Here is a 25,578-nt window from a genome sequence, read left to right as displayed (position 1 = left end):
TTCATACAGTAAGTAAGGCACAGCAACTTTATCCTGGAAGACGATTGGCACCTTGTCCTATTTGCGCCTTCTCATTTGGAAAAGTTTGCAAAGTACCGGTCTCCTGCTTCAAGACAGCCATTACCGAGTCTGAGGATGCGTCAGCACATGTAACAACTGCTCAGGGCTTAAAGCAGGGTGTGTCTTAAAAGTTCATGTTGCAAACATGCTATCTAACAGAGACTCCTTCAATTACATCAGACAACCGATCACTTGCTTCCACGAAAATCAATTGACTAGGTGCAAAATGCCTTTCAAGAAATTACCTTCCACGAATGTCCTGTGTGTGTCAAGAATGGCCACTGATATGTTTTCAGCCTGTCATTCATAAATAATGAAGGGAATCTACACACATACATCATAAAGAGAGGCTCTGCTGGTGTAGGAATGGTAACAGAGCTGTCACCCTCTGCATTATGGATAGAGTTCTTACGGTAAGCTTGCAAAGCCCATTCAAATGTCCTTTGATGGCAGTTAAATCTTTCACAACAATCCTTTGAATACACAATATCAGGTAGCAACGTCTCTGCTCCAAAAGAGTGGAAATGAGAGAAAATGTGTGTCAGCCTCCACATGTTTCAACCTCCCAAGTTTTGCGTGAGCACCTCCGCTTATTATCAGCTGAAGATGGGATGTGGATTAAAGTTTCAGGCAGACTTAATCAGTAAGATGAGCTGGACATTCCTTTCTTGATATGAGTTTTTAGTGACAATGAAACAAGGTCATCAATTATTGAGGTACCACACAAACAAGCAGGGTAGGCATTTGTGTCAGTCCCAAAGGCCTAATTCCAACAAAATGCACTTTACATTATTAACAGTCACATGACATCTTTTTTATTAGCTCAGTTAAACATAACTTAAATGTTAAGATATGTGAAAAGTATAATTAAAATGCAATTATTAACAGCATGTTGCAAATTTACATGAATTAAAATACAAGAATACTTTGCAAAAGGAGAGAAATCTTTATTATTATTATTATTATTATTATTATTATTACATTAACTGACTTGGTACTATACTGTCTTACAACGTTGACTACAAAATGTTGTATTTTGTACATTTCAAAGTAAATTGCTAAATAAATGAAAATATTATTAAAGTAGATTTTTACTGAGGATTAAAATATATTTAAAACATGAAAGAAAATATGTAGTTATCAATGAACAGATATTTCAAATTTTTTACATTCCCTACACGATCAATTGTTTAAAATTACATTGGCAAAATGATAATAATTTCGCAATTATTGAATTATTAAGATACCAATAAGCATTCACACACAAGTTTAGTCTTTCACATAATCTGAAAAAATCTGCAACTGTAAAATGTAAACAGAAGTTTTACATTTTTGCTGTTTTCTTTGCTGAATAGCTGTGTAAAACAAATGTAATGGAGTCTAAGAATATTTGGTGGTTTGGACATTTTGTTTTGTTTTTTTATTTACAGAAAAAAAATCACTTGGATTTTCTAATGTGTCTTGAGATTCTTGTCGGCTGGTTTTACGAATAGTTATAGTTTGAATTTAATATGTATTTATCTTCCAGTTTGATATGAAGTTTTTTTTTTATGAAAAGAATTGCAAAAGGCTCCTTCTTTTCAATTATACATACAGATATATTCAATAAGGATATGTGTTCGGATGAGGCCCTCTTCTAAGACTAAAAGTATCTTTTGAAAATAATGTTTAAAAGCAGGTATTAAACATATGTTTTATTGAGCCACGTTTCTGTTTTTTTAATTGTTTATTGGTTTGATGTAAAAACTCTAATTTTAAATGTTATGTTTTTATTACCTGTACACGGAAAAATCATCATAATTAACAGAAATAAGAGCTTTCAAACATCCATCTCTGCAGTTCACCTACATAATCCGTTTCACTTTTTAATATTATTCTAATTAATTGAATGGTTCTGTGAATTTGGTTTTTTTTTGTTTGTTTTTTTGTTTTTTTTATCTCAAACTTATCTGTTACTGTCTTTAATTCATTATGCCCCGTAACAGACATCTACAGCATCGTTACCACTTAATATTGTATAACAATTTTCCTTTAAAAGAACAATGCCAAGAAACATTTGACAGATGAGTAGGTCATTCCAGTAATTTGGAATAACACCAGCTGTGGCTAATACCAAGAAGAAGAAGAAAAGTTAGAGGAAGGCAGTGTTGCATGTCAGCTTTGCTGAGGGAGTCACTCTGAAGAAGCCTCTATGAAAACTTGTAGACTTTTGTGAAGAAATGGGACAATTTTTAAGATGCCGGTGGTGGAATGATGACCAGGATGACAAACAAGACGTTCAATGGAGCGAAAAGCCATTCCCAGTGGAACCACATGGTACAGCTGCTAGGTAACTATGATATTCAGCCTTGGATTGCTAAGTATTCACTGATACAAATTTGACTTCATACTGTACTTTTGCATGGATTATAGCGATGTTCTTTTTCACATAATTACTAGATGTGCAGACTGTTGTCTCAGTGGAAGGAATATTTTTGTTTTAAACATGTGCTGCTCCACATTTCAAACTCTTTTCCTGGTTGCAATGTTCCTTTAAAACCCTTGAAAGCTATGGACCAGTGAGAGCTGAACAAAATTATTCTTCATAGTTAGCATATCCGATTTCACATATACTTAAAATTATATTTGTCTTTATTTTTTTAAAATGACAAAAAATGCCCAAAACCTCTGAGAATTTAAGATCTCATATCAAACACCACTATAGAACATGTCATTATCTTTAGTATTTGAAGTTACTGTATGAAGAGATGATGCATGCTAGAGGCAAATGTGTTCTTAATTTTTTTAGCATTAGGCTGAATCAACAACATACAGTACAGACCAAAAGTTTGGACACACCTTTTAATTCAATGAGTTTCCTTTATTTTTATGACTATTGACATTGTAGATTCACACTGAAGGCATCAAAACTATGAATAACACATGTGGAAATATGCACTAAACAAAAAAGTGTAAAACAACTGAAAATACCCCTTATATTCTAGTTTCTTCAAAGTAGCAACCTTTTGCTGTGATTACTGCTTTGCACACACTCTGCATTTTCTTGATGAGCTTCAAGAGGTAGTCACCTGAAATGGTTTTCACTTCATAGGTGTGCCCTGTCAGGTTAATAAGTGGGATTTCTTGCCTTATAAATAGTCATGAAAATAAAGAAAACCCATTGAATTAGAAGGTGTGTCCAAACTTTTGGTCTCTACTGTATATGTATATATATATATTTTTTTGGGTTTTTTTGTTCCAAAAATACAATATGGAAAGATGTCCACTATTGGACAATTGTATCCTCCTCAACAATACTGACTGGTAGATATAAAAACTGAGCCTCTTTGTTGTGTCATAATTGTACCTTTTAGAAATAGGAAAAGGTGACTTGACATTAAAATTTACACTTCAACATATATAGAGAAAAATAAATTCTAAATAGCTAAAAAATGATCACACTTGCTTTTGTAGTACTGATTATTTTGAAAACTAAAACGTATATTTTCACTTAACTGAATAAATGTATTCCAAATAATGTTTTCTTAAACTTAAGTCTAAGATTACACAAGAAAATATGTTTATTTTACAGCTTTATTCACATTTTTACCAATGAAAGGTGAGGCGTAAATAGATTTTTTTGAGACCTTGACAAATGATGACTGAAAACAAAGCCTGCTTTCAAAACTGCTGCAGTTTGTCATTTTTTCTCACATTGTCTTCTCCACAGAAACAGATCCATGTTCTCTGCTGCTGCTCTCCACTGCCCTTGAGTCCAGGTAAACTGCTTGTCACATTACCTCGCGTTGCTGTCCCACACCAGCACATTCCGCCGTCAGTGTCGACTTGTTGGCTCACGTTTCCTTCCTGTTTACCGCTCCCGGCTCCTGACCCGCAGGGGTCACTGATCCACTGTGTGTCGCTTGGGTTGTGTTACCTTTTGGCTTCCCCCAGGCTCGTCCCTCTTCCAGCGCAGTGATCGCCCCTCACCCCAAGCACCCCCACCCCGCTGCGGCTGCACAGATTAGAATCAGAAACTGATAACAGCAGCTATGGATGCCTAATAATTTAATTAATTTTCTCACTATCTGTGAGCAGTAAGTGTTTAACATAATGTATCTAACAACCGTTACTGCAGTACAGTGCCTCAAGTGAGGAGGATGCAATAAACATGGGAAAGGTGATCTGTGCAAATGAGATCAAAACTGTTTTTTTTTTTTTTTTTACCAAACATTGTGACCATCTCCACTGTAGAACATAGCGGTGGCAGCATCATCCTGTGGAAATGACTTTGTTCAGAAGGAAAACTACTGGAAGCCAAAACAGATTTGAGAGTAAGGCTGAGGATCATCTTCCAGCAGAAAAATTATCCCGAAAACCAGTTGAACCTAAAGCAGAGTGATTTAGATTAAGTGATAATCAAATATTAGAATGACCCAGTCAAAGTCTGTACCTAGTTTCAATAGAGAATATATAGCGAGATCAATAACTGATCAAGAACTCAAAATTTTGTTATTAATTCCAAAGAAAAATTAAATTGAAAAACAGGCGCAAACAGGATAGGCACAAATTGACGTATCCAAGTATCTTCAAATTTGACGATAAATGTTAGGTTATAGTCTTATTAAGACAATGCCCAGGATTGTCCATTATGTTCTTCATTTAATAAACTACAACTATTTTCACAAACCTCTCTTGAGGCTTCAGAACAAAGTCAACTTACTTTAAGCTTAGCAAGCTGATGACCCTCTGATGATCCTGCCCCAACAGATAATGACAGAATATTTTGCACCCTTCGAAATAGATTTATGGAAGATATGCAACATCTTGCTGCAAACACTGAAGGACCCTAAGCATCCTCAAGCAGTACAGTCTGCTCCGTTCCTCCTTGTATGCTGCTTCACTGTTCCATCTCCGGTCCAGTCTGTTGTCCAGATGAACATCGAGGCCTTTTTGCTCCTCCACAACCTCTTCACCCATGATGGACATATTGTTTGTCAGATTACTGCATTTCACCCAGTGACGCACCAACAAAAAGAAAAGAATGAGCAAAAAATATAGTCTTGCACACCATAAGAGTGAAACGTTTGCTTATTCTGTTTTCATAAGATGTAGCCCAAATTACTTGCAAGTAAAACTGTAGCAAAATTCTTTGTGCAAATTATAGAGTCAGACGGGCTGGTCACAAATCCACACAATTTTCTAATGTTAGGTTATATTGAAATATTGAAAACTATGTATTGATTTCTTTCCACTTATGAATAAGCACTCCCTTATATTGGTTTATACCACTCCCAATTAAAAAAAAAAAAGGCTTGTGGTTGTTTTGTGACAAAATGTTAAATGATTCATCAGGTCTTAAAATTTTTGTGAAACAATGTTTTGTATCACTTCAATTTACTGTGAAAAAGAATCCAAATGTCCTTTTAATAAAAGTGACAAGACCAAGTAGCATATCTTTGCAAGCAGCTTACATGAAGCTGCTAAATGTATAACTGCAGAATCTACATTGTTGACCATGACCTCATGCTAATGCCAGGGTATATCCCGTGGGGTAGCTGTGAATATCAGGTGTGTGCTCTAATAATCAGGTTCCCCCTGCAATCTAGGGATAATTGTAACAACATTAAAGTGGGAGTTCTAAAAATGCTACTCTGTACTCGGATGGGAGAAGAGTGAGGTAGTTGTTAATGTTAATTCCTTGAATCCTGTAAGTGCAGAGGGTAAAAATACAGTGTGGTGCTGATTTGAAAGTGTGGTGGAAGGAGGACCTTCAGAGTGGTTGATATGATAAACTACTTTCATATTCTTCTCCAAAAATTTCTGAACCAGCACTTCTTAAGAACACTCCTTGAGAATGCACTTCCAGTTAGCATAATCCAGAAATAGATGGCTTATTTGCATATTCACATTTGTGAGGGCAAAGTTTTCATGGTTGGCAGTATGCGTCGAAATTCCCATTTGATTTTTGCAAAGGTTTTTATTTGCGCCTGTGTTTTGTTTTCCCAGCCGAAGCAGTGTTGGAGTTTATTTACAAAGCTGAGGTCAGGAGCCACTCGATCCGACCACAGTGACACTCAGGTGGTCAGCAAGGTCACCCCTCCTGCTTCTTTTCCCCTGGCCCCACAGCTCCACAGATCTATGATTTTTCTGCCTCTTACACACCCAAATACACCCCCACACACACGCCCACACACACATCTGTAGTGCACATACACAGTAGACTTCTTATGTACCCGATACTATCTGATATTTAATCTTATTTACTGTGTGCGAGATAAAGGAAAGTGCACATTCAAGGACACCTCTGTACTGTAAAAGAGCTATGTATAATTTTCTTTCTCCGTATTTTGGACTTTTTTTTCTATTTAAACCACTTTAACTCAAATTTCAATCTAAGACCATGTTAAATATAAAGAAGGAAAGACAAGCAATGGGGATTAGATTTTATCCTTTTATTTTAACAGATAGGTGCTTATTAGTTTGGGCAACACAGCTTTATGATGGTCTGAAGCACATGAAGAACCAAAAAGCTAAAAACATGACAGGCATGTAGATATTAGTGAAAAGGAATACATTGAAATGAAGACATTAGGAAGGGTTTTGTTTAACTAGGTTGAAAATTGCTAAAGTACTAAAGTAGGAGCCCTTTATGTGTTCAACCGAAGGCGATAGGTTAAGATGAGATCTAGATGGAGGGGTTTTCACCAGTTTAGGACAGGACCAAAGCTTGGAATTCTGTGGGGAAAAAAGATATATTTTTATTACAGGTGATTCAGGTCCAGGCATCCATCAGCATAAAGATTTATGAGCAATTCCAAATTTTAGCAGCATAGTTTTGCTATCATATAGTTTGCCAATGACAAGATTGTTCAATGGCTTCAACCAGAAATGTCCTCAGATCCAGCCAACCTTAACCTATGACTCCATGTATGTTGGAATTGTGCTAAAAATTGGCCCAGATGAGATTACTTATTTTTCACAGTTTTAAAGCTTTGATATATATATATATATATATTTTTTTTTTTTTACATAAGAGACATGACTGATATTGGCAATACAGCATGCATTCAGTCAACCCAAGAAGGTCCTATTCGAGAACCCATTTTGGAGTTCAAGTCCACTTAGCTTCGAACCAGACTAATGAGAACTCCACACAAAAATGAGTTGACTGTTTTTCTTTTGGGCTCTGACTTATCTGCATTTTGGAATGACATATCATCCAAACAGATATTCTCACCTTCCGCTCCAATTTTTCCATCGCTATCATCATCAGCAGCGTTCAGGAAAGCCTTGGTCTCCTTGTCTGTCAGGACCCGAGCCCCAGGGCGGAACCTCTGGAGGAAAAACCTGATGGGAGGAAAAGAAGATGCATGAAGCCAGAGGAAACTTTTCATCTGAATGAACAGCAAAAAAGCACTCGAGGACAATTTGGGAAATAAAACTGATGTCTTATTGAATCAAATGGAAAGAAAATTAAATAAAATGCCCAAAAAACACATGTAGGCGTACTGAAAAATTTGTTATAACCACTTGAACTTGTACGCATATCTGATTAGTGTAGCAGGAAAAAGTATATTGTGAAAAGACACATAGAAGAAATTTGATTTTCTTTCAAAAACAGATGAGGATTACTGCCTTTTTTTTTTTCTAGAAGATGAAGATAATCTTCACAGGAAACAAAAAATATTGACGACTCACTTCAGCTCTTCCTCCTCAATAAACCCACTGGCATCGTTGTCCAGGATCCCAAAAACTTTCTTCACATCCTGGGGGCTTTTCTTGCTCAGGCCACACAACTGGAAGAACTTCTTTGGACAGAAGGAGTCCGGAGCTGCGAGAAGAAGTATAAAGATTTTACTGAAAACTGTCCTGGCTTGGAAATATTGTCATGCAACAATTGTAAAGAGGGATGATTTTTCCATTAGTTATATTTAGAGTTTTAAAAATAGAATTGACGACTACTTGCAGCTGCACCATTGGTTACTTGAAGCAACTATTTACATGTGTAAATTACTTAATAATCTTGCTCAAAATGTGCAGCTTCTGCACAGTAGAACAAATATTGTTAAGTTTCAAAAAAGTTTTACTTTCTAGTCAGGAACTCCATCATTTTCAAAGCATTTCTTATATATATATACTGTTAAATTCTTTATTCGGTAAATAAAAAAAATACTGGAACTTTATTTGATACTTGACACTTCTTAATTAAGGTCTCATGTTTGTCTTTCGTTCTTTCTTTCTTTCTTCTTCTTTTTTTTTACTGATATTACTTCAGTTGTATTTTACAACAAGTGTAAACAAGCTTCCCCTTCAAGGAATAAAAAAAGTTAATTAATCTGACAAAAAAAAATAGTTCTGTAAAGAGCAGACTTCCTTCAAATATTCAAATATTCTCTGACAAAAAAGTCAGAGAATACATGAATATTTGGCACGTTGTGTTTATGTTTCATCTAGACAGTGTTAAATCTAGAAGATCAAATCTGAAGTCTGCCAAGAGAAAGCAGTTCTGAAGGAAAACATCCTTAATGCTAAATAGAATAAAGCACTTTACCAAAGCACTTGGAATACGTGCGTAATTATTTAATTGAGCCATCTAATCCATTGTTAGTGGACTGCGGTGGCTCCTTGTACATGTGTACAAAGAGATCAAAAAGATATATTAGTGAAAAAGGATACCTTGGCAGTCCTTGATGGCGCTGTCGATGGCATCAGCAGAAAGGACAGATGAGAGCGACATTTTATTCCTGTAGGAAGAACAGCCATGGTGAATTATTAACACATTTAGACAGGTGCGATGTAAAAGCAAGAGCAAAACCTGACAAAGTGGCAATAGGTGGCCTGCAACCTGGCAAGTTAGTCACTGATCTTGCAGCCAGCAAATTAGCAACTTTTACATAGAACTTTCTCTTATTATCATTATTTAAATATCCCTGATGTATTTGCTGCATGCTGTTGGCAATAAGTAAAAGCCAGGATTTCAGATTGTTAAAACATAGTAATGTAAAGAAGCAGACGTGAACTCCGTGTGTCCTCCGCATCTTACCGTTTTAGAAGTTTGCTCCGTGGTCGGACGGTGATGCGGCTGAGAGGTGAGGCGCTGTGGTGTCTGCTGTCCGTCAAGGAGGATTTATATAGGTCTGATTGCAGTGACAATAGGGATTGCTTGAGTTACCTGACTATGGATCAAATTCTGACTGCCCGCCCCTGATCCGATTTCTCAGCTAACTAATTAACCTTTACTATTTATAACGCGCATGAGCACAGAGATCGGGAGATGGAGTTCCGTAACGCCCTTGTAAATAGCAAATTAAGTCTAGAAGGAAAAAAAAGAAAAACCTTTAACTCAACCTCAGCTCCATCATACAATCCCCTTCCTTTCAACTCCAATATGTACAGTAAAGGCGGGGAAAGGCTGGAAAGCGACAGTCTCTCTCTTCTTTCCTTCCTCTTTTACTGTACCACCCCCATCATATAGATATCATTTTACAGGCAGCACTTCCAAAACAAGGATCTTAGCAATATATTTTTGGAATAACGGAAACTCCATCTTTGATGTTATTTTTGGTTGATCGTATGAAAACCTGTTTCTAATGTCTTTCTTTAGAAAGCTTAAGGTTCCCAAGATCGAATATCATCAAAAGAATAAAAAAAAGAAAAAAGCGTCATGCCAGGGATGCTCACAATTCTAACCTTCTCATTTACACTGACTTCGAGTGCGGGAGGTGGGGAGATCCATGAAAATGCTTTGTCACTTGTACTGATTAAGGTCACTTTGACGTCCCAAACGGTGATGATGAGGAATTTTTATTCATTGATCAGACCAACCAGACCGATCGGCAAACAACAGCGAGCAAAAAGTCTTGTGACATGAGGACGTGTCCAAAACACATATAGAATTAGCGGCATAGGAATCACCCTTTGTTCTGAGTCCCTGATAACAGAAGACCACCTCTTCGTGTCAGGAAGAGGAAATCTTTATACTGATGCACTTTCATGCGCTTCTGTCAGTAAATGACACAGTTGTGCGTAAAGGTCAACCTGAATTTTGTTTTAAGTCTGAAAAAAATGCGTTGTATCAATGCTGAGTAAGTTCTCTGTGTGTTGGGCTGCAAATGTTATCGCTTTAGACACCAGGAGTCGATAATTTGGAGTAGAAATCCTTACGCGCGGCCTGCTTCACTTATCACTGAAAGTCAGAAGTTAGATTTTAACTTATAAAATCAGTAAATCTTAACAAAATGCATGGGGAATGCATTCAAATGAATTTTTTTCTGTTGCAAATTGACCTAAACTTTAGACAGAAAATATTTGTCAAAATCACACCACAGTCAGCAGTTCCTAAGCAGCATTGTATTGTTCATTAAGATCAAGAAACTCAGCTGGTTCTAACCTCTAAAGTCTGACTTTAACATAAGCAAATGCTGGAAACTTCAATTCTTGATTGAATTTCAAAACTATACAAGTTGGGGTTTGTTAATAGATGAAGTAGTTACAGTTCAACCATTTTTACACATTATGTTTACAAAATAATATGCTTGATTAATTTGTAAAGAATCAACAATTCATACTTTTTATGGCTGGTTACATATACTTTGTATATGTCTGAAAAAAATATACTTTGTATATGTAACAAAAAGCTTAATACATAATGCTTTATAAGAATGTAAATCAGACCAAACACACCTGCTTTCAGAATTACTGAAATATGTTAAATTTCAGAATAATTAGACAGTTTTCCTCACATTCAGAGTTTTACATATACATAAATTATCAGCTTGACAAAAAATTGTAAAGTTTGAAGCTTTATAAACTTCAAATAGATTAATTCACAATATTAAGTTAAATCAAGGCACACCTGTGCATGTATTTTAAGGCAACACCTTAAATACACTTCTTTACTCTGTTAACACTTAATTATGTCATGTTTTGAATAATTAGTACATTTATTTTTTTTCTCTGTGGTAATACTGGAGAATACATAAGACTAGTCATTGCAGTTTTTTTCTGATTTTTTGTTTTGTTTTGTTTTGTTACAGTCATGCCATACTCAATGTATTGGATTCAATAATATATTGTGCTCAAAATACACCTTCAAACGACTATTCAACCGTTAAAAATGCTTTAAGTGTGACAATATTTACTTTTGTTTCTATAAGATCAGCGCCTACAACACTGTTTTCAAGACCCTAAATAAATTTTTCAAGGGCTACAGAACTTTAACCATGGGAATCTTAAAGTGGATCTTTGTTACACTTTGTGGCAACATTGAGCCCATTTGCATTAATGAATAAATAGCTTTGTTCTTTCTGATTCCTCTCGAGTATTATTGAGCTACCAACTGATCAGTGAGGCCTCTCAGCAGCTGATGTCTGACAAGCTGCTGAAATGTGCTGGTGAAGTTAGACTGCATTTAGAAGGTAGAGAGAAACTCAATCATCTCATTATGGCTCCGTGTGAAAAAGAGACCACGGACGCAGGATGGAGCGGAGTGATGCCACTTTACCTGGAAAGGTTGCATGATGTCATGCATCCCCGTTGATACCAACTATACTGTTACAGGTCAATCATTTATTTATTTAAATCAGCTAGTGCTCTGTAAGAGCACGCATGGGGAGACAGGACATGGTGTTTTCTCACCTCTCTGGGGCAAAGGAGACCAACAGATAACAGTGAGAGAAAACATACTGTGTAGCATGGCAAAAAGAAAAAAAGAAGTAATCATTTTGGTAGCATATCAGTTTCCCAAACAAGATTATAATAATTTCCTAATCATGATTTTATTAAGAAAGCTTTTTCTCTATCTTTCATGTAAATATAAGATAAAATAACCCTTTGATAGTCCCACAAGTGATAAATTTAAGCGTTAAAACATGTGCTTATTGGTAAACTCAAACCAAGTGCATACACAGGTAATCACCGACATTTACGTTTTTTTACATTTGTTATTAAGATTTTATACGCTATACCTATTAAAAAGATTAGCATGTTGGGAGGAATTTTTGTAATTAAAAAAAAATCTGAAAAGTTTAAATGTGTTTGGCCCATTTTTGAACAATAGTAAACAAACCTTTTAATAAAGACCAAGGAACACAGCAGGCAGATCAGGGATAAAGTTCTGGAGGGGTTTATAGCAGAGTCATGTAACAAAGAAAATCCCAACCTTCGAACAATTGTAGAAATACCAAAACATGGCCATCCATGTTGATCAGAGTAGCAGCCAAAATGCTCAAGGTAAGCATGGGGGGTGCAGGGAGGTTGAGGAGATCCAGAAATCAGGTGGGAAAATGTTTTCACAGAAAACTGTGAACAAATACAATTTGGTGAATTGTCGAAATTAATGTTTAAAAAAAAGAAACAAAAAAGTTGTCATACATCATATAGGAAGATGCTCTGGTCAGATGAGACCAAACGTTTACGTTTTCCATATATACACAAACTGCTGCAATTGTTTGAAAATTAACACTCTAACCAAAAATACTGTCTGTAAAATATGGTGACTACAGCAACATAATGGATGACCAAATACAGTAACACTGGGTAAGAGGTTCAGGCCTACTCAAAGTGCAAATATAAAATTGCCATTCACTGATGCTCCCCTTTAAATCTGAGTAATTACTTTACAAAAAAAAGACAATAACAATTTTCTTTCTGTAGACACACAAAGATGCTTGAATCATAACCCAAAATACTTGTTACTGTAATTGCAGAAAAAGATGATTCTATAGAATTTTACTGAGAGAGTCTGAATAAAAGTGATGAGCACAAATTTGAACAAAAAATATTATTGAAATGAGGTATTCCTTTCCTTCTGCTTCATAACTGTCTTCTATCACATAAAATGTCAACAAACTGGGGTGACATGTTTAGTTGCAATGTGACAAAATGAAAAAGTGGTATAAATGCATTGGAAAGTATCATATGAACGTAGATATTTATTATTAAAATATAACAAATATTATATTTGAAATAGTGTTTGAAGTAGTTATTACAAACACACCGGTCCAAATTACAGAACAAAATAAAAATTTGTAAAATGGAAGGTAAGAAATAATCAGAAGTAGAGCAACAAATGCAACCATCAAGGTGACTGATGATTACGGTAATTTTTTCTAATGTTTTCAGATGGCTGAAGGGTAACTTGGAAACTCCATACTACCATCTAGTGGTTGTATGGTGCAACTACAAAGAGGAGCAAATGATTTATGTATTGTCAGACCTCTCAGGTTGTACTGGAGTTCATGTGCTTAATAGTATGCCATTAAGTGGGGTCACAATTACTTGGATATCTCATAAAAGTTGTGATACATTTTTCTAATTTCTTATGATAGTTAAAACTTTGGGGCCAGGGACTAAACCTGAGGATAATGGGGTAGGTAGGGCACTAGATTTGGAAACACATAATACAAGTGAAATGGCAAAATAATATTTTTGAGTGTCCAGCCAAGATTAAGGTCCAGGCAGCTGGTGTCTCTCTGCCACACATGGCTGTTTGGCCCTTGCAAAGTGGATCTAAATCATTTTGACTAGAAGTTCTCTGGAGATGATCAAAATCTCTTTTTTAGCAGCTTTTTTGCACTTTTTTGTATAGATTGCATGAAAAAAGTTCCTGACCCTCTGAGCCAGGTCTCATATCATTATGTATTTGACAGAGTTTCCTTTTCTATTGCTACTTCTCCAACCCAAAAAGGGTTATGTGGGCAAAATGACACAAAAACAAAGATGTAAGACCGCTGTAAAAGAATATTTTATTTTCTTTTACTTTTAGTTCCTGGAAAGTGCATTATAGATTTTACAGTTAGCAAAATTCATATTTAAGACATGAACACAACCGAGCGACATTCACAATCATCACCTTTTGGACAGTGTGTTGCATAGAGGCGGAAACGTCCCTTAAGCAAATGTATAAAAATTATTTATATTCAGATGAAAAGGGGGAGGTCGATGTGGGCATTGTTGTTCCATCAGAGCATGTGTTGTTGGTCATGTTGCCATCTTTATGCCTTTACCAAAGCAGCGAACTCTGCAGGGTAGACAGAGACAGAAAATCACAGAAAGTTGTACATTTGTTTAAACAAAGGAATGTCCAACGAGTGTCTCGGCACATACCATCAGCGCCAATCTTGCCATCTCCGTCGCTGTCACCGGCTTTGAGGAAAACCTTGGTCTCACCGTCAGTCAGTGCACGGGCGCCTCCGCTGAAGTTCTGCAGAAACAGCCTGCCACAGACACAAGAGATGCTCATCTAATATTGTTGATCAAAACACATCGCAAATAGACCAAATAAGGCAGCCATACTGAAAAAAGAATGCAAAGGTGGGTTTAGTAAGCATATTCATGGACATTTTTATTTATAGCTATTCATGGTCGCTCAGTCCTTATCTCAGGTCTCAAAGACTTTGAATGTCAGACTAGTTTGGCCCATCTGATCAACCCCCAAAACTCTCCAAGCACATTTAGACACCAAAAAACATCTTTCCATACATGTCATCTCACTTCGCAACCACTTTGTTCAGGGAAAGTTTCTTTTTCTTGACAAGATTTTGCTTGGTGGGGCAGGTGTCACCTCGAGAAAGATGTAAAAGGATCTCCCAGATGGGGGCCACTGTTAAACTTGAGATGGCACAAGGGAATTCATAAAGAAATGTAATGCATGCTGTTGTTGAATTACAACTGCAAATAAAGGAGTGAGTAGGCTGCAATCCAAGAAATTCTCTCTAAGTAAGACTTTCTGGATGCGGCGCTACCAAATTTATAGGATAGTCATAACCGCCTCTGTCTACCCTCCTACTGTTACTACTGAATAGTATTTAATCTAAATTTAACATCATAAGATGAGTACCCCTGCCCTTAAAGGTCGCCCATCTGAATGTAGAAATCCATTCCCTCGTGCATTCCTGCAGTATCTTGTGTCAGTTAATACTGTAATATTATTATATTACTATAGTAATTGCTACCCAATGTATAAAGCCCATTTTGTCCAGCCATGCATCTTACTTCAGCTCGTCCTCCTCAATGAAGCCACTCTTGTCCTGGTCAATGATGGCGAAGGCCTTCTTGACATCGTCGGCGCTCTTTCCGGCCAGACCGCAAGTCTTGAAGAACTTCTTGTAGTCGAATGAGTCCGCGCCTGAAATCAGCAGAGCTTATTATGCTACTGAGACCAGAGGCAAATATCAATAAGAATAAGGATGCAAAAGATGAAGCAAGAGTAAAAAGGTATAGGAGAATCACCTTTGCACTCATCCAGGGCTTTAGTAATGTCAGCATCATTCAGTACACCTGCGAAAGCCATTTTGATCTGCAGAGATAGAACACTGATTAATTTAAACTTTTGTAAAAGCAGTTATCCCTAAAGAAACAGCCTATTTATATAAAGGACTCGATTATAGCTCACTGCATTGCAAAAAAAAAAAAAAACAATCACAAAGCTAGAGAAACAGAATTTTGATCGCTCCAAAACAAATTCACACCATGTCTTGCAAACAAAATATGCTGTATAAATAGCTGTCTTTTGGCTTTCCAAGTAGAATAAACAGAAGAAGAAAGGGTCCCAATTTGAAATACTGAAGTCCAATTCTCTCTGAAGTGCAGGTTTTGCAATGCTTCACTCCTTCCGTGAAGCTGAGATTGACACCTGCAACTACTGCAAGATGCTGAGCCGTAATCCATGGCTCTCTCTTTTTTTTTTAAAGAAACCGCTGACGCTCCCAAATAAAGGCATTCAGTTTGTTTCTTTAGATGCTGCAATGCAGTGAGGTCCTGAGCAAACCCAATGTCAAAAGAAATAAAGAGCAAAAAGGTTTTTCAAGGATGCAAGTCTGGATGCGGGTCCCGCATTTTCTCTTCCCTTTCCTCTCTTCCTTCAGACTCACCTCGGTTGTGCCTTTTGCTTTGTAGGGTACAGATGACACAGACAAGACTGGAGTCGACTGCAGTGACCATCCCGGTGCTCCCAATGACCTTTTATATAGTGTCACGCTGTGGAAATCTGAAGCATAAGATAACTGACACCGTGCTAAGGAGGAGGAGGAGGAGGAAGACGAAGGAAGGGATGGGGCGCGGGGGGCTCGTACTGCAGCTACAGAGCGGTCTATTTTAAGTTTCAAAAATGAAGACGCTTAAAAGGTGCGTTTGAAGAAGTCTTTAATGTCCCTGGCTGCTAAGAATAGGCCTGTGCACTGCTGAGGTGGGCGAATTGGAAGGGCTGCTGCCAACCCGTAACCATATTCATGAGGATACCCAGCATGCATGCATTATAGCTGGAGTAAGTTGGACAAACTGGTTGTTTTTGCTACTTTTAACACTGACCAGCTTTAAGGTATGATTTAACCTCTTATTTTAGTGAATCTATTGCTCTTGTGTTTCATTGTGAGCAGAGCATAGTTTTGTGTATTTGAGGTATTATTTGTGTACTGTGTGGAATATGAAATAAATTCACTTTGTAAGGAACGTGGTTTTCTTGTTACATGTCAGCAATAGATATATAAGCCCAACCTTTGAAGAATTTTTTTTTTTTACAAAAACATAACAAAAAAATAATAATTTTTAGGTTTTAAAGGAAATGGAAGATGATGTTTAAAAAAATAAAATCTCAGTCAGCCCTATTTTGACCATTTCATCTTCATAGAGTATTGGAGGAAATGTTTATTTCTGTGTTAGAGGGTAGATCAATTATGGAAACATTGTTCAATGTTATTAAATGCTAATGAGGGCTTAGTCATTTTTTTCTGACAGAATAATTAAATAACTCTGTGGAGGATAAAACTGAAGATCTATGGCCAATAGGTGGCACCATAATGCTGTGGTGTAAGCTGCAGCCCTTGAGCCTCTCTGTTTTGACCACCGCCTGACTGTAACTAGGTGAGGTTGTTATCTGATAGGGATGAGGGTTTACATTTTGCTCACTTGCAATGCCCAGGAGGTTTGAAACCCACTGCAATTACAATCTGGCTTCAGAAGGAAAAATTAGATTAAAATTAAGATAAGCTTTTTGAAGCTAATTCGCTGTTTTAGACTGTTTTATCGCCCAAAAAAGATGTTTACTGCAAAGAAAGTGAATAAATAAAGTGGGTAATTTGCTAAAAAGTCCTTAAACCAGTGTAGCTATTTGCAGTGGGTTTGAGCCAGAAAGCAGCCCTGCTGCTGAGACAGTGACTGTTAATAGCCATCCTGTTGCCACAGCACATCATTTAACTGATTATGCAGCACTTGTAGAAGAAATAGATCTTGGACTAGGTCATCTAATTACCCAAAGTTTGGCAGCTATCTATTGCAGAGTTTGCTGGGTCTAAAGTAGCATGTGAGCAAAGCCCCGGGGCAATTCCCAGCACATTTCCCAAGCCCTGGCCAATGTCCAGCCACGCTCCCCTTCCCATTAACCAATTATAAGAACAAGTGCCGGGCAAGTCATCTAACCCATTGCTTAGCGACTCTTGAGCATTCAAAAGCTCTGGCATATGAGGACTCACTTGACACTGGCTCTTCATTAGCCCCATTGTGTTGAAATGATTTCTGTTAGGAAATGCAGCACACTCAGCCAAAGACTGACCTGCACAAGATGACTTCACACCAAAAGAGTATTTATTCCTGGTTTTTCACTCTTCCTCAAAAGTGCAGATGGTGTTGTACAGTTTGCACAAGTCATCATTTCTGAACACATAACACAGTTTGAGTAACATTAACAGCAAAATATGTCTTCCATGTTGAGAAACAGTTCGCAGGCAACTCATAAATAAGGTATAAAAAATATTCTTTCAGCTGGTGATTAATGAATCTTTGAGGAGTTTGCGGTTCCATGAAAAGAAGTGGATCTTGGTCAGTGGAAATTTATGCCTTTACGAGGGCAGCAAACTCTGCAAAGATAGAATGAAACTGCTGTTAGTTGCAGAAAGTAGAACATCTTTGCAAAAATGTATTGGTGTAAGACTCATTGAGCCGATTCTGACCAAGAGTTACGATTTATACAATTCAATGGCCAAAGTGCAAAACCTTCTGTCTGCAGGATTCTCTCATTGGTAGATTTCACGTTAGATGATGAGAACAAGTAAAGCTGCTTATAGTCAGTCTGCATGCAAGAAAACACTTCTTGTGACAAAGTATTAATCTGATGAAGCAAAAAGTCTATGAAAAGGTCTATGAAAAGGCAACCATTGTTTTTCAGAAAGGATGTTTTGTACTTTGGCATACTGATATTTTTAAAAAATTGTAGTTCAATTCTTTTAAGTTTATGCAAAGAACTCTTACCATCAACTCCGATCTTGCCATCACCATCGCTGTCACCAGCGGCAAGGAAAGTCTTAGTCTCCTTGTCGGTGAGTGCCCTGGCACTGGGAGAGAAGTTCTGCAGGAACAGCCTGACGAGTGGACAAAAGAGTAAGAATTAAACCAATGCATGTAAGCCTTAATTAATTATTCAAATCTTTTTTGGTCTTTTAGATAGTTAGGAAAAATGTAATGCATGACCAAGCAGGTCAAAAATATTCAAATCGCCTAGTGTGATCAAGCTCAGCCCTCAAACAGAAGGATAACTGTGCAAGACTAGAAAATAATGTCAGATTTTAATCATATTTTAAGCCAATAAGCTTTGAATTTAGCAGCGCTAAGTGTTCAAGTAATGTCTTACTTCAGCTCCTCCTCCTCAATGAAGCCACTGTTGTCCTGGTCAATGGTGGCAAAGGCCTTCTTGACATCATCGGAGGACTTGCTGGCCAGGCCGCATGCCTTGAAGAAACTCTTGTAGTCAAAGGAGTCAGCAGCTGAAAATGCACATTTCATCTCCATTAGTGCCCAATACGTCAGCAACAAGGTGTGGATGACTCAGAGTAGCTGTAGCTGGCAGTTTCTGAGGCACGTTCGTGAAACTGAGAGTTTGGTAAAGTCTGCCTCTCTGCGCTTAGCTACTTTGCTAAGTTTAAAGGATGCAGTGCTATGTGAAAATAAAGGAAAAGTCTCACCTGCGCAGCCATCCAGGGCAGCCTTGACATCAGCATCGTTGAGACCAGCGAAGGCCATTTTTTATTCTTGGGATGAAAAGAAGACAAATCTCAAGGTTAGAATGAGCATCTGAAATACTAATAAGTTCTTATGTTGTTACAGTGGAAAGAAAAAGCATCAACCAAAATGACTATGACAACATGCTCTTTGGCTTTTTATGTCTAACAAAACCATAGATTTTAGGTTATAAAATACCAGATGAAAAATTATTCCTTTCCTCTCATAGCTTTACATAAAAGTTGCTTCCTTTTTTTCATTTTACAAACCTTTGAAACATCATAAGCATCTATGTTTGCTACTGGCTAAACAGCTTCCCTTTGCCTCAGGATGTTTCCTCACAGGAGCCTACTAACTATTCATCCCAAAGCGCTAAACTGTGACCACACTCAAGAAACAATGCTCTCACCAGGAGAACAGATCACACAGGCATGAATATCTATCAAACATTTTTTAAAAATGTCAGCTGAAAACATTCGCTGCTGCAAAAACATGAGTCAGTCTAGCTCTAGCCAACCAGCATTCTTCCAAAAACGTTGATCCTCTGAAATGAAAAGGCCCGATTTGGCCAACTTTAGTTTTAAACTGAAATGTCCTGAGATCCATGTATTTGCTGCCTAGGGCGGTTTCATTTCTCCCTACAGCTGGTAGTCCACAAAGATCCCCCTCCTCTGAATCCGTTTCAACCCGCAGTGAGATCTGCAGAAGTCGGGGTAGCTTTCAGAAGGTGCACATCCCACTCACCTTTGCTCTGCGGTGAGGCGAGTGAAAACCAAGGCGGACTCGAGTGAATGCCAAAAGCCTCTTTCCCCCCTCTCTTATATATCATTGAGCAACACCATTTACAGACGTTTGAGTCTCAGTATCAGGTACCAAGATGCATGGGTTTCGAAAAAATGTGTCTAGTAGCCTGGAACTATTTTTAGGTGAACAAATGAGGATGCTACCATGTGTGCTCAGACCTATAGCTAGACATGTGGAAACTCGAGCACGCCTGAAGCACGTCGACTTCATGGCACATGTTGCAATCGTATTATGATTTACAACCAACATTTAAAATGTTGATTGTAATATTGAACTACTATAAATGTGCAAATGTAAGAGTGGTCCATGGTCAGACACTTTATCCTAGGCAATGATGAGAAGTGAACACCAAATACCTGCAGCCACTTGGTGTTCAATTTCACGATTACTATAGAGACAAAATAATTATTTAAGACCACAGGCAGAATTTGCTTCCCACATGAACATGCCATTCAGAGCTCTCAAAAGGAGAGTTTTTTTTTTCTTATGATGAGCTGTGATTTTTATTGGACCATCCTTGTACCAGACAGATTCTTCTACATTTTACTGATAAGCAGTGAAGTTTATGCAGTGATTTCACTGCATAAACTTCACTGCTTATCAGTGAGATGTAGAAACATTTAATTCAGTGTCATTCAGTGTCTTTTATTTCAAGTTATTACAAACTGTGTAAGTCATACTTTTTTTTTCACTTTTAATTTTTTATAAGAAGTAATACAGTTTCTGATCACTTCACTTGGCCTGTGCCTCCAGGCCTAAATGCAATCATGTGTCCAAAGTAAAGGATACAGTATCTTTACATGAGTTTCACTGAACCTCCACTGGCAGGGTCGCATTTCAAATGTACCAGCAACATGTCTAAACCGGAACAGGACTTTGAGGTCTGTACCATCAGATCTCTGTCCTTAGTAGGCAATCTGCCAATCATCTGGACTATTTTTTGCATCCCAAATGGGTTTGTGTATTAACAAGGTGACAATTTGATGACAAATCTTATTTTCATACCTTCTGTTAATTTAGTTGTCAGCCATATGCGCATAAGTAATATGTAGTCTAGACATTTCTAGATATTTCTGATACTGATGAATATTTCACCGAGACTCAGCAGTAATTTGAGAGTCACCCTCCAGACAGAAGTACAAGCCCTAATATGAGAATCGGAACAATTCAAGAAGGTGCTTTTGCAATTAAATGCGAGACATGAACAAAATTATATACATATAATTGCCTTACTAATGTCTGCATCCTTTTGTCACTATTTCATTACTATTTGTGCAAGGAATTAATGATGTATGTCGTCTGCTTCAATGCTGAGCTTGCTTTAAGTTATTATGAACTTTTTTTATATATTTTTACAAAAGAAGTCCATTCATCCCACCTTGTTATGTTTTTGCCGAGTTTCTTTTCATTTTTTGCCAATAGCTCAAAGTCAATCCAACTGAATTGAGACCGTATCACTGCAGATTTATTTATTTTTTATTATAATTGCGGCTGGTCTTTAACTTGACAATCCTGACATGAAAACCAGGTCATTCAAAGGCCTACAATAAACCATCTCATTGTTGCTCTGGCTGAACAGGATGTATTTACATTTCATTTTCAAGTCAAAAGGTTTTCTTTCATCTATCTTTAAGTCTGATCAGCTTCTCTGCTGATGAAAAGTCCTCACAGAACGATACTGCCATGGTGTGCTAAGGGTGATGTCGAGTGTTAACTTCCCATCTCAGATAATATTTCTGCATGATGTGTTTGTGTCCTTAACCAGCTTGATTTTATTTAGAATTATTTATAATATTTTGTGACCTCAAAGAGTACATGCTGATTATGGGACGCTACTGGTCTGTAGCCACAATTGCCCTGAACACATTTTTATGTTACCGCCCCTGGACCCCTAGACCATGGGGGCGTAACAGGCAGTCTGACAGAAGCAAGTCTGCCATTTTGCACCATCAGCCCTTCTGACCAACCCCAGCAGCCGGGGCGGGTAAAGCGCCTGGCCCAAAGACACAAACAACAAGGGCGAGGAATCGAACCAGCGACCAGCTGAGTGCAGGGCAAACTCCTACCACTGTCGTCACTGGATTTATATTGATATCAAAATAAAATACAGGTTGATTGTTTACTAATTATGTGACTTATCCATCTTCTAACATCCTTGTCCCTAGTGGAGTTGGGAGGGGTGCTGGTGCCTATCTCCAGCTAACGTTCAGGGTGAGAGGCGGGGTACACCCTGGACTGGTCGCCAGTCTGTCGCAGGGCAACACAGAGACAGACAGGACAAACAGCCATAAACCAACACACACACTCAAACCTAGGGAGAATTTAGAGAGACCAATTAACCTGACAGTCATGTTCTTGGACTGTGGGAGGAAGCCAGAGTACCCGGAGAGAACCCATGCATGCACAGGGAGAACATGCAAACTCCATGCAGAAAGACCCCAGGCCAGGAATCGAACCCAAAGCAATGTTGGTAGCACTGCTGCAAGGCAACAGTGCTACCAACTGCGCCACTGTGCAGCCCATTGTGTGACTTATGAAACATTTAATTTAATTGAGTTTAATTGCTAGGTATCAGTGTAAAAAGGGCTAAGTATCTGGACCTTTAGGGGATGATTAAGAAGACCTGAGATCATTTGACCACATCTTAAAATAACTTCAAAGGGATAAAGAAAAAAAAAAACAACAGAAGACAGTGGTAGAACACCTGAAATTCATTTTTTATTCCATACAGAGGACCAGATTGATTCAATGCAGACATCCACGTTAGGCCTTTCAATCTTTTTCATGTGTTAACAAATCAAATAAGAAACTAGCAGGCAGGTACTGAATTTGGTCCTTTTGAGTATTTTCATCTTCAGTTCAAAAGATCACAAAACTCTACAGGGAGGAAACAAACGGACAGACGTTAGTTTACTACAGTGTATTCTTCTGTTTTTGCATCACTTTTCTAACATTTGTTACCTTCTATCCCAATTTTCCCATCGCTGTCTTTATCCCCTGCTGCCATCAAAGACTTCGTTTCGGCCACTGTGAGCTCTCTGGCAGCTGGACAGAAGTTCTGCAGGAACAATCTAAAAGAGGACCACACAATAAGAATAAATACATAAACGCATAGTCGTAATTTTATACCCTATTCCTAAACCTCATCTTCATGCGCAAAACATGATATGCCTTAAAAATTTTTGATTTACAATATCTTTGGGGGCACAAAATGTGGTTTATGTCTACACATCTATCCTTACTTCAGCTCCTCTTCCTCAATGAATCCACTCTTGTCTTGGTCCAGGACAGTAAACACTTTCTTCCTGTCTGCCTCAGACAAGCCAGTCAGTCCCACTCGTGCAAAGAACAACTTGAAGTCAAATGTGCCTGGAGCTACAGTACATTGGTCAGGCAGAAAGAGAGAGAGGAGCCAGAACATGAAATGGAGCAACCACAAGAAACAGACACAAGTGAGTGAGTGAGTGAATGGTCAATCGCTGAATGACATTAAAGAACGAATAGTGGTGGTCTGAATAGAGACGTCGCATTTACTCATTCGCTCAGATGACTTTCATTGTTCTGCCAATGACATTTACCAATATACAGCCTGAAGTGCATTGTCGGCTTTGCTCCTATGCTTTGTAAACAGCACAAGGAAAACAAATATTGCCTCAGGTTTTAATGCAAACTTAAATGCCAAAAGTTCTCAATTTATGGAGGTTTTTGCAAGAAGACACCCTGAAATGACTCAAGAGATTCACACTGAAGAGGATGTCTAAAATAATGAATTAATTTGTGTCACATCCTCTAGTGTAACCATTTCATAGCTATGATTATTTTACTTTGTAAAACTCGCTCATACTTTCTTGACCTGCAAAGCATAAAAATAGCAAGAACCAGCAATAGAGCTTTGCATGCCTTGTCATGCAGACATAATTGTAAAGATAAATAATTAAATGTCTTGGCATGCGAGGAGCTTTATAGCTTGTGCTGTTGGGTCAGCTATGTTAGGGATGTCTGATGAAAACCCTTTGGCATCTGGTTGGTAACCAGTCTCCTGCAGTGTGTTTGCCTGGTAACCAGCAGGATCCCTGCCCTCACCCTCTTGTGAACAACATAGTGCAATGCTTTCCCTCGGGAGTGTTAGCTGTGTCGGGGTGTGCATATGTGTGTATTTCCTTAAATATAAGAGGATTTTTCTTCTCTTTTTTATACATCTTCTTGCAAGCACATTTGTGCATATTATCTGACTCACCTTGACAAGTTTGGACTGCAGATTTGACGTCCTCGTCACTCAACATCCCAGCAAATGCCATGTTTCTCTGGGGCTACCTTAGGGAGACAGAATCACACGAATGGAAGAAACACAAGGTGACAGAAACAAAATCTGGTGCTCTTTTTATGTCAGATAGCGGTTCATGTGAGATAAAATCAGCTGGAATGAAGCTACATACTATAATTGCTCATTCCCTGTAGTGTAAAGAAAACACTGGTTAGCACTTAGTGTATAGTTTTCATAAGAAGGATACCACTAGTGAGAAACATAATTATTGTAGAAAAATTTGCCAAACAGAAGAAGCTGGACTTTAATTTTTAGCTTATCAGCCTATATTCAGAAAAAGTTAGCAAACATAGAAACGTGCTAAAATAAACAAGAAATCAAAAATAGGGTTTCACATTATAGCAAAACAACATTTTTTTCAAAAGACACAAAGCCAAAGAAATAACACAATTGCATCACCAAACAATTATGTACAAAGAAACCAAAAGATGCTCACCGTGCTGTGGGTGATGTTTTCACTTTCCAAGCAGATGATGTTGCGGATCTCTGCCTTGCTCGCTTTGTGCCCGAGTCACTGACACTCTGTTGCGGATTCGTGATCTAGAGTATAAGAAGCAACCTGACGTCTCTGTCCTCAAACCCAGAGAGATTCCCTGTATGCCACACATTGCCTCCTCCTTCTTCATCAGTTAATCAGAGCAGATAATTTTGTCATTCATAGGCCTACTGATTTGTAAACCTGCGGGCATATCAGAAACACTGGTTTAAGAAAAAAAAGAAAACAAAAATAGCTTTGTAATCTGATTAAGGCAAATGCAGATTATTGTACTGTACCATGTTTTAAATTGCTCTTGCTCACTTTAATGTTGCAAAAAAGTTACATAAAGATAAATATTAAAAACATATTCCCACAAAATGTTGCATGTTTCTGTAGACAAAATATTTCATATGAACTGTCAGAACAATTTGCTTCTTGATTCTTACTAGATATCGAAACATACACATCTCAATTTAAAAACAGTTTAATGAAAAAGAATTGGTTTCTCTTTTTAAATTGGCGTACAGAATACCTTGCAAAAATACTCATGCCTCTTGATCTCTTTCACATTTTGTCCTGTTAAATTCACAAACTGAAATGTTATTTGGATTTCATCTGACAGACCAACATAAAATATTGCATAACTGAGAATGTCACACATAACTTTCAAAACCTTTCTCAATAAAAATCTGGAAAAAGGTGGTGTGCATTTTCTTATGGGATTCCCTGTCATACCTCCATCCAACGTCCCATCAACTCTGACCTGCATCTTCTCTGTCCCTGGTAAAGAATTTTATTTCCTGAACATGATACTGCCATCACCATGTTTCACTAAAGAGATGATGTGTTCATCATGTCCTGTATAGTTTTCCAACTCAAATACTGTTTTGTATGTTGCCTTTTTCCACCTGTTTGGTTTGTTACCCATATTAATTGTGGC

At 37.7% G+C, this 25,578-nt stretch overlaps 4 protein-coding genes across 5 annotated transcripts; all 4 read right to left on the bottom strand.

The window, feature by feature from the left end:
* Window positions 1-6,475: 6,475 nt before the first annotated feature.
* On the bottom strand, window positions 6,476-9,258 carry pvalb8 (parvalbumin 8). Its single transcript, XM_028041398.1, has 5 exons — window positions 9,086-9,258; window positions 8,719-8,786; window positions 7,741-7,873; window positions 7,280-7,389; window positions 6,476-6,777 (listed from the first exon to the last, which is right to left on the bottom strand). Exons 2-5 carry the CDS (start codon window positions 8,777-8,779, stop codon window positions 6,752-6,754), a joined length of 330 nt encoding a protein of 109 aa, XP_027897199.1. The 5' UTR covers window positions 8,780-8,786; window positions 9,086-9,258; the 3' UTR covers window positions 6,476-6,751.
* Window positions 9,259-13,764: 4,506 nt separating this feature from the next.
* Window positions 13,765-16,074, bottom strand: LOC114160195 (parvalbumin beta-like). The gene is made up of 5 exons (XM_028042661.1): window positions 15,915-16,074; window positions 15,274-15,340; window positions 15,037-15,169; window positions 14,149-14,258; window positions 13,765-14,062 (listed from the first exon to the last, which is right to left on the bottom strand). Exons 2-5 carry the CDS (start codon window positions 15,332-15,334, stop codon window positions 14,037-14,039), a joined length of 330 nt encoding a protein of 109 aa, XP_027898462.1. The 5' UTR covers window positions 15,335-15,340; window positions 15,915-16,074; the 3' UTR covers window positions 13,765-14,036.
* Window positions 16,075-17,600: 1,526 nt separating this feature from the next.
* LOC114160196 (parvalbumin beta 2-like) lies at window positions 17,601-19,906 on the bottom strand. The gene is made up of 5 exons (XM_028042662.1): window positions 19,777-19,906; window positions 18,996-19,061; window positions 18,665-18,797; window positions 18,286-18,395; window positions 17,601-17,894 (listed from the first exon to the last, which is right to left on the bottom strand). The coding sequence occupies exons 2-5, from the start codon at window positions 19,051-19,053 to the stop codon at window positions 17,869-17,871; spliced, it is 327 nt and encodes a 108-aa protein (XP_027898463.1). The 5' UTR covers window positions 19,054-19,061; window positions 19,777-19,906; the 3' UTR covers window positions 17,601-17,868.
* A 2,629-nt stretch (window positions 19,907-22,535) lies between these two features.
* pvalb5 (parvalbumin 5) lies at window positions 22,536-24,790 on the bottom strand. 2 transcript variants are annotated; one of them, XM_028042663.1, is made up of 5 exons: window positions 24,597-24,790; window positions 24,074-24,150; window positions 23,079-23,211; window positions 22,798-22,907; window positions 22,536-22,713 (listed from the first exon to the last, which is right to left on the bottom strand). In XM_028042663.1, exons 2-5 carry the CDS (start codon window positions 24,132-24,134, stop codon window positions 22,691-22,693), a joined length of 327 nt encoding a protein of 108 aa, XP_027898464.1. In that variant the 5' UTR covers window positions 24,135-24,150; window positions 24,597-24,790; the 3' UTR covers window positions 22,536-22,690. The 2 variants fall into 2 exon arrangements, with proteins under 2 accessions (XP_027898464.1, XP_027898465.1); XM_028042664.1 differs by having other exon boundaries at window positions 24,074-24,146.
* Window positions 24,791-25,578: the final 788 nt, after the last annotated feature.

This window comes from Xiphophorus couchianus, chromosome 16, assembly GCF_001444195.1.
Source record: "Xiphophorus couchianus chromosome 16, X_couchianus-1.0, whole genome shotgun sequence".
In the NCBI taxonomy this organism is placed as follows: Eukaryota; Metazoa; Chordata; class Actinopteri; order Cyprinodontiformes; family Poeciliidae; genus Xiphophorus; species Xiphophorus couchianus.
This window is presented reverse-complemented; position numbering and strand designations above follow the sequence as displayed.

Bases quoted from the DNA above. Each gene is read 5' to 3' on its own strand.
- pvalb8 (XM_028041398.1), bottom strand. From the start codon at position 8,779: ATGTCGCTCTCATCTGTCCTTTCTGCTGATGCCATCGACAGCGCCATC. The intron at 7,874-8,718 runs GTATCCTTTTTC...TTCTTCTCGCAG, and splicing joins CGCCATCAAGGACTGCCAAG to CTCCGGACTCCTTCTGTCCA. The intron at 6,778-7,279 runs GTGAGAATATCT...TTTTCCCCACAG, and splicing joins TGGAAAAATTGGAGCGGAAG to AATTCCAAGCTTTGGTCCTG.
- LOC114160195 (XM_028042661.1), bottom strand. From the start codon at position 15,334: ATGGCTTTCGCAGGTGTACTGAATGATGCTGACATTACTAAAGCCCTG. The intron at 14,259-15,036 runs GTAAGATGCATG...TGTCTGTGGCAG, and splicing joins ATTGAGGAGGACGAGCTGAA to GCTGTTTCTGCAGAACTTCA. The intron at 14,063-14,148 runs GTATGTGCCGAG...TCTACCCTGCAG, and splicing joins TGGCAAGATTGGCGCTGATG to AGTTCGCTGCTTTGGTAAAG.
- LOC114160196 (XM_028042662.1), bottom strand. From the start codon at position 19,053: ATGGCCTTCGCTGGTCTCAACGATGCTGATGTCAAGGCTGCCCTGGAT. The intron at 18,798-18,995 runs GTGAGACTTTTC...GTGCATTTTCAG, and splicing joins TGCCCTGGATGGCTGCGCAG to CTGCTGACTCCTTTGACTAC. The intron at 18,396-18,664 runs GTAAGACATTAC...TCCACTCGTCAG, and splicing joins ATTGAGGAGGAGGAGCTGAA to GCTGTTCCTGCAGAACTTCT.
- pvalb5 (XM_028042663.1), bottom strand. From the start codon at position 24,134: ATGGCATTTGCTGGGATGTTGAGTGACGAGGACGTCAAATCTGCAGTC. The intron at 23,212-24,073 runs GTGAGTCAGATA...AATGTACTGTAG, and splicing joins TGCAGTCCAAACTTGTCAAG to CTCCAGGCACATTTGACTTC. The intron at 22,714-22,797 runs GTAACAAATGTT...TCCTCCCTGTAG, and splicing joins TGGGAAAATTGGGATAGAAG to AGTTTTGTGATCTTTTGAAC.